Here is a 7,329-nt window from a genome sequence, read left to right as displayed (position 1 = left end):
ATTAATCTAAACAAATTTAAATAAAAAATATAAAATAATCATAAATGCTAATTTTTTTTTTCTAACTCTCTAAAAGGAGTTTTAACATTCCAAAGTTTCAAGAGTAAGAAATCGCGTACATACCGGATAAAAATTGAGAAAACTATTTCCGCAGAGATAGCAACGTCTAGTTCTAGTCGTCTATGTCTTGGAGCAGAGAGCAGAGAGCTCTCCCTCAAACTTATGGATTTCAGTTGAAAAAGCAGTGCGCTTTCATGACAGAGTGCTGGCTCATGGATTTCAGTTTAATCAAGTCACTTATGGTCTCTGTAAGACCGGACACACATCAGCTGCTATTCAAGTGTTGAGAAAGATCCCACGGTATGGCATTGCTCCTGATGTCTTCATGTACAGCGCAATTATTGATAGCCTCTGCAAGGATACACTTGTAAGTCAGGCTTTTCATTTATTTTCTGAAATGCTTGCTAAGGGAATTTCTCCTAATGTTATCACATACAGTTCTCTCATTTTTGGATTGTGTCTTGTGGGTCAATATAAGGAAGCCATTGATTTGTTAAGTGATATGGTGCTTAGAAACATTACTCCTAATGTTTATACCTATAATACTTTGGTTGATGGGCTATGCAAGGAAGGAAAGATCAAAGATGCTAAGAGTGTATTGGCTGTAATGGCAAAACATGGTGTGAAACTAGATGTGGTTACTTATAACAGCTTAATGGATGGATATTGTTTGGTTAATCAGGTAAATAAGGCAAAATATGTATTCAACACAATGGCTAAGAGTAGACCGTTTCCTAATGTTCGGAGTTACAATATCATGATTAATGGCTTTTGTAAGAGTAAAATGATCGATGATGCCTTGAATCTCTTCGAAGAGATGTGTCGCAAGAACTTGGTTCCTGACACGGTAACTTACAATACTCTAGTTGATGGCTTGGGAAAGTCAAGGAGAATCCTTTGTGCCTTGGAGCTTCTTGAAAAGATGCATAATCGAGGTCAACCTAATATAGTCACTTACAGTTCTTTGCTGGATGCTTTGTTCAATATCAAACAACATGACAAGGCACTTATGTTATTCAATCAAATGAAAGAGAGTGGCATTGATCCGAATATATATACATACACCATACTTATAGATGCCATGTGCAAAAGTGGAAGACTTAAAAATGCAAAAGAGATTTTTCAAGATCTTTCAATTAAAGGCTGTTCTCCAGATGTGAGGGCTTACAATATTATGATCCATGGACTCTGCAAAGAGGGATTTTTTGAAGAAGCATTGGCCTGCTGTCGGAAATGGAAGACAATGGTTGCTTACCAGATGCTGTGACTTTTGAAACCCTTATTCGTGCTTTGTTTGAAAAGGATGACAATGACATGGCGGAGAAACTTCTTCGGGAAATGGTTGCTAGAGGCTTATTGAATTGATAAAAGGATCAAAGATGCTAAGAATGTGTTGGCTGTGATGATAAAACATGGTGTGAAACCAAATGTGGTTACTTATAACAGCTTAATGGATGGGCATTGTTTGGTTAATGAAGTAAATAAGGCAAAATTTGTATTCAACACAATGGTCCAAAGTAGAGTGTCACTTGATGTTCAAAGTTACAGTGTCATGATTAATGGCTTGTGCAAAAGTAAAATGGTTGACGAAGCCTTGAATCTCTTTGAAGAAATGTGTCGTGAGTACTTGGTTCCAAATACGGTAACTTACACCACTCTTATTGATGGCTTGAGCAAATCAAAGAGAATCTCTTGTGCTTTGGAGCTTCTTGTTGAGATGCATGATAGAGGTCAACCTGCTAATGTAATCACTTACAATTCCTTGTTGGATGGGATGTTTAAAAACCAGCAACTTGACAAGGCACTTATGTTATTCAATCAAATGAAAGAGAGTGGCATTGATCCAGATATATATGCATACAACATACTTATAGATGGTCTGTGCAAAAGTGGAAGACTTAAAAATGCAAAAGAGATTTTTCAAGATCTTTCCATTAAAGGCTATCGGCCAGACATGAGGACATACACTATTATGATAAATGGGCTTTGCAAAGAGGGCCTACTTCATGAAGCATTGGCTTTCTTGTCAAAAATGGAAGACAATGGCTGCTTACCAAATGCTGTGACTTATGAAATAATCATTCGTGCTCTGTTTGAAAAAGGTGAAAATGATAACGCGGAGAAACTTTTTCGTGAAATGATATCTAGAGGCCTATTGCAAGGATAGAAGTTGGTGAGATTCTTCTTGTTAGACATCACAAAATGTTGTTTGTATCTCTTTCTTTTTAACTTGTGTTTTGTTCTCGATCATCTTTCGAGTCCATATTAACGCTTTTAGATCTTCACATGATTGTGATTCTTTATTCTGCTTTACCCACACCTAAGTGTTTTCTTTGTCGTTGCTTATTTTATGGCATTTTTGGCGACTAGATGGCTGTTATATGTGGCTTGTCGGATATATCATTGTTTCCTTTTTTGTTTTTGTAATTATATGTGCATTGATGTTAATTTATTCCTAAGCTGAAATGGTTGTGATTTAATCATTCAAGGGGAATCCTTGTTAGTTGTGAAGCTTCCCTGCACTCTTATTGTCTTTCGATGTTTTCATTTCCCCCATATTTAAAGTAAACTCCATGCAGCAGCATACTGTCTGATGTAGCCTTAGATGAAATCTCAAATGTTATTTTGCAAACATCTTCTCATTTTTCTGTGTTCATGCAGTTATACCTGAAGCATATTGTACCAAAGCAATCAACTTGATAAAAATAGTTACTGATTCAAACTTCAAAGCCAAAGGATTTTGATCAAACACTAGCCTCTTGCGCAATCTCCAAGCACCCCAAAGAGTAGCAAGAAACATTTGCACAGGTTAATGCTCAAAAAAGTTGGAATACTCTATCATGAATTGCATGTTCCCATATAATCATGTTAAGAAAAATAATAAACCTATAAACTTTACAATTAAAATGAGAAACTTTGGTGGTATATTCAGGCTTTTAAGCTCGAATCTCATTAAAGCTAAAATATTGTGTTAAGAAACAATTATGTGATCAAATCTGGTTTTAATGAAACAATTATGGTATTTTTATATGATATGAATTGTTCAGGAGAGAGTATTTTAATTTGTTAACTGAGCTAAACTTGTAGGTTGATGGCTTGATAACTTTCATCTTTATGCTGGCTCTACCATAGATCAATTGATTCATTTGAAACGTTCTTGGAGTTATCATGAAAAACATTGGTCCATTTGTTTGTTGTTTTTTTTTTTTCAGAAAAAAAAATGACATTAAAAATTTTGAAAAAATGGCATTTATCATTGTCTTTTGAGTTTTTTTTTTTTTTTTTACTGTAACAGAAAAATAGTAAGGATACCAAAGAGTTTTTTCACTAGCCTACTAATTTGTATGTTATGCTTTTATCTTGTTCTTACCTTTTTAATTTGTATGTTATGCTTTTATCTTGTTCTTACCTTTAAAAAAAGGTATGTAGCAAGTTACGTTTGAGCCATTAACCTAATAGAATCATAAATACTATTTTTTTTTTTTTTTTGAAAGTGACACAATTACTAATACTATTTTTCTGAGTTTTTTAAGGTGAAACATAGTTATTAATCTTTTCGCTCCAGTCATCAGCATAAAGACAAACAATTTGGTCACAATATTTTTCATGTCTAAGGTAGAATTTACAGTTAAACTACTGACTTTATAGTCAAGCAATCAAATGATGAAATATTGACTTTATAGTCAAGGAATCAGATGATAAAATACGAAACGATACCAACGTAATAGATCTAATTAGATCACAAATAGTATAATCACGCCTAAGAGTCTAAGACGCTTAACAATGTAATGCACAAACAGCTACTTTTGTATCGTTTATAATAAGTGGAGTACTTGTCCATATAATTGTCTTGTGAATTGCGATTTGTAATAATGTTTTGGTTAAAATCTAAATTTCATTATTTCAACACCCACTTAGTTGAAACATTCTTTTTTAACTCATGTTTGTTACCTCCACGTATTTTTTGCTTCATAAATATGTAACACAAAATTATATTAATAAATTTTTGTGCTGAATTTCAATATCACATATAGGCCTTGGATTCTGAATTATTTGAGAGTACTTGTAAGTAGAGGTGTGCATGGGTCGGGTGAAACTGGGTTTGATGTGACCCAGATTCGGCCCGAAATATATACCGGGTCTATTTGTTAGACCCGAATCGACCCTAGACCCGATGAAACCTATACACTTTCGGGCCACGATTATACCGGGTAAAAACCGGGCCGTTAACATTATATTACCTTGATACTTTCTTGTAAGTTAGCATGTAAAAATATCCAAATTTCCAAGACTCCAACCATTATTTGACATGGTAAAATTTACTTAGAAAAATATAATAAGAAGTAACTCTTCTCTAAAATTAAAGTATAACCATAATCAATACTAATATTACCTAATAACACCAAATATTTAAATCAATACAAATAACACAAAATTATGCATTAGTCTAAAGTCTTATGCATTTTAAACATAAAACATTAACTTATAGTCTTATATATAATGACTAATAACACAAAATATTAAGATTTACAATACTTAAATTTCACATAATAATAACCATCATCCATCACTAATAACACAAAATATTAATTGTGTATGATGACCGGGCCACCGGGCCGATTTCGGGTGACACGAGCTATGGCCCGGACCCGATCCGAAATAATGACCGGGTCTACTTTTGAGACCCATACCCGGCCCTAGACCTGATGAAATCACATCAAATTAGTCCCTAAAGTGCTCGGGACTGGGCCGGATCTTCGGGCCGGGCCGGGCCATGCACACCCCTACTTGTAAGGATCAATTTCACTTCAACCTGAGTTTTTTTTATTTAATTAATAAATCCTAAGTCATAGTTAAAAGTCAAAACAGAATAAATCGTTCTTTATTTGTATTGCTAAAAATGTTTTTCCTTTCATGGATGTTGGGCCTCAAACACGAATTGTTAAAATACATTAAGCATTCGGTACTAACATCTTCATGAACCACATAGCGTCATTTTTCTCAATGATTTTGATAAATTTTCAAACACTTTCCTCTTCTTCAGCTGTTATACAATGCTCTCTGGAAGAAACTGCAATTTTAAAGAACTCAAACTTTGGCATAGAATCACCATTTAATAAAGGTACTTACTCCAATAAAAATGTCAAAAATATCTCATAAAGATATTTGATTAAATTTTAACTTATTTCTTTAGTCATATTTTAAATAAAGATAACTCTTTCATAACATACTAAAATCCAACCTTACAATCTACTATCCAATGGCTCAACAAAAGCATTCTCGCATGAAGATAATTTAAATTTTTTATTAGAGTATCCACCTTTAATAAAAGCATGAACAATCAAAATAATCCCTTCAACACCATAGTAAAAATTCTTTATTTGTATATTCACCCTTTCAAACATCATGTTCTTAATTCTGAATTATTTTAATATGTGCACTCTTGAATGTTTCCTAAATTTAAGCAAAAGAATGATGAATTTTTTTCTGATTTGATCAAAATAAATTCCCACAAAAGGAATAGGAATGTTACCTGCATTTATTTTTAATGAATTTTTATCACGTGTTATGCGTTGTTATGGGTTGTTGGGGACTTGAGATGTATCGTATTGATATGGAGTTAAATTTTTTTTAAACAATAGTACACAAATCGAAGGGTGGGTATTGTGAAGGAAAGAAAACCTAACCTTTGATTTGTGCTCAAATTTGATTGATGAACAAATTGGACCCTAGGTATTGTGTGTGCGAAATTTTTTGCACATAAACCAAGAAATCATGTGAGATTTTTAAATAGTACAATTAAAAAAAAAGAGTGTACTTTTAACCTTTTGTTTCAATACATCTGTCACTCGAAATTTAAATTATAAAAAATAAAAAAATATGGGAAATGCAATTTATAAAGTGATACTTGATAGAATAGAATTGATGATTATTTGCAAAAGAACAGAAAATTCCTCATCTAAGCAAACATATAGACTCGTCAGTGCTAAGATAGCAAATGCTACTAACACATTGTTTGGTTTGAAGGAATATGAGGGAAAAGAAAAGGGTTAAGTATGATTTTGGTCTCTAATGTAGAAGCCGAAAATTTATTTCGTCCTCGGTCTTTTTTTCGCTACAAAATGGTCTCGAAGATTTCAGTTTGTTTTAAAATCGACATTTTTATCAAATTTTTAATTTTTATTCCAAAAATACCCCTAACTATATAAAAAAACGTTGAATAAAAGAAAAACGGGGAAGGCGGGAAAGGGGGAAGGGATTCGCGGGGGGAAGGGGGAAGGATCTCGCCGCTCCAATCCGCCGTCGTTGCTCCAATCCGCCGTCGCTGCTCGTCGTCGTTCGGTGGCTGGATCTCGCCGCTGCTCCTCTAGGATCGCGGAGGTGCTCGATGGCGGATTGTTCTGGTTCGAGGCAAGAACAAGGGAAGGCTTTGGTGGTGAGCCGAGGTAGCGCGAAGAGAGAAGAAGAAAAGGATTGCGGAGCTGTGATAGCGGATCAGCGCTGTGATGGTGGTTTTGGGTGATTCGCCGGCTTCTGCTTTTGCTTCTATTCTTCTTCTACTTCTGTTATGTTGTTGATTTTTTTATTATTGTTGCCTCTGGTTGCTTCTGCTTCTAATTGATAATATTGTTTCATTGTTGTTGTTGTTGTTCTGCTCCTGCTTCTGCTTCTGCTTCTGCTCCTGCTCCTACTTCTACTTGATTCCATTGTTAATTCATTGTTGTTGTTGTTGTTGTTGTCCTGCTCTTGTTTCTGCTTGATTACATTGTTGATTCATTGTTGTTGTTGCATTTGGTTCTGTTTCTGCTTGTGCTTGTGCTTGTGCTTGGGGAAGGGGAAGGGGGCATTTTGGTCCGAATGACAGTTTTAAAACTAAATTAAACCTTCGGGACCATTTTGTAGCGAAAAAAAGGTAAGGGACAAAATAAATTTTCGGCCTCTACGTTTGGGACCAGAATCATACTTAACCCAAAAGAATAAATAAAAAATAAGAAAACGTAATAAAAAGTTGCAATGTTAAAGTTGGTTAATGGTTGATCATAATTGAAAAATGTAGCTGACAAGTAACAAAAGCTATTAGAATTCAAAATTTAAAATTTAAAATTTAAGATATAGAATAAAATAAAATAAAAGTTTAAAAAAATGAACTAAAAACTTATAAAAATAATAAAAATTAAAATTTATAAAAATTATTTTAAAAGAAAAGGATGTAAAAGATTTGGTTTGTTGTTTTTTAAATTAAAAAATACGTAAAAAAAAGGGATGTAA

At 33.7% G+C, this 7,329-nt stretch overlaps 3 protein-coding genes across 3 annotated transcripts in view; all 3 read left to right on the top strand.

Annotated features, from left to right (window-relative positions):
• The window catches only part of LOC107644120 (pentatricopeptide repeat-containing protein At1g12300, mitochondrial-like), a 46,846-nt gene extending 43,551 nt beyond the window's left edge, over positions 1 to 3,295 (top strand). Inside the window, exon 3 of the mRNA XM_021102748.1 lies at positions 2,722 to 3,295. The gene's annotated coding sequence lies outside the window, so the exon portion shown is untranslated. The remainder of the gene's footprint in view (positions 1 to 2,721) is intronic.
• On the top strand, positions 47 to 1,446 carry LOC110262518 (pentatricopeptide repeat-containing protein At1g62930, chloroplastic-like). Its single transcript, XM_021102749.1, has 2 exons — positions 47 to 427; positions 743 to 1,446. The coding sequence occupies exons 1-2, from the start codon at positions 386 to 388 to the stop codon at positions 1,325 to 1,327; spliced, it is 627 nt and encodes a 208-aa protein (XP_020958408.1). The 5' UTR covers positions 47 to 385; the 3' UTR covers positions 1,328 to 1,446.
• LOC107644119 (pentatricopeptide repeat-containing protein At1g62670, mitochondrial-like) lies at positions 1,463 to 2,227 on the top strand. The gene has a single exon (XM_021123959.1). It carries the CDS (start codon positions 1,463 to 1,465, stop codon positions 2,225 to 2,227), a length of 765 nt encoding a protein of 254 aa, XP_020979618.1.

This window comes from Arachis ipaensis, chromosome B05 (genome assembly GCF_000816755.2).
Source record: "Arachis ipaensis cultivar K30076 chromosome B05, Araip1.1, whole genome shotgun sequence".
Classification (NCBI taxonomy): Eukaryota; Viridiplantae; Streptophyta; class Magnoliopsida; order Fabales; family Fabaceae; genus Arachis; species Arachis ipaensis.
Note: the sequence above shows the minus strand (reverse complement) of the source record. Positions and strands in the feature narration are given on the sequence as shown.

Bases quoted from the DNA above. Each gene is read 5' to 3' on its own strand.
- LOC107644119 (XM_021123959.1), top strand. From the start codon at position 1,463: ATGATAAAACATGGTGTGAAACCAAATGTGGTTACTTATAACAGCTTA.
- LOC110262518 (XM_021102749.1), top strand. From the start codon at position 386: ATGTACAGCGCAATTATTGATAGCCTCTGCAAGGATACACTT. The intron at 428-742 runs GTAAGTCAGGCT...TTGGTTAATCAG, and splicing joins GCCTCTGCAAGGATACACTT to GTAAATAAGGCAAAATATGT.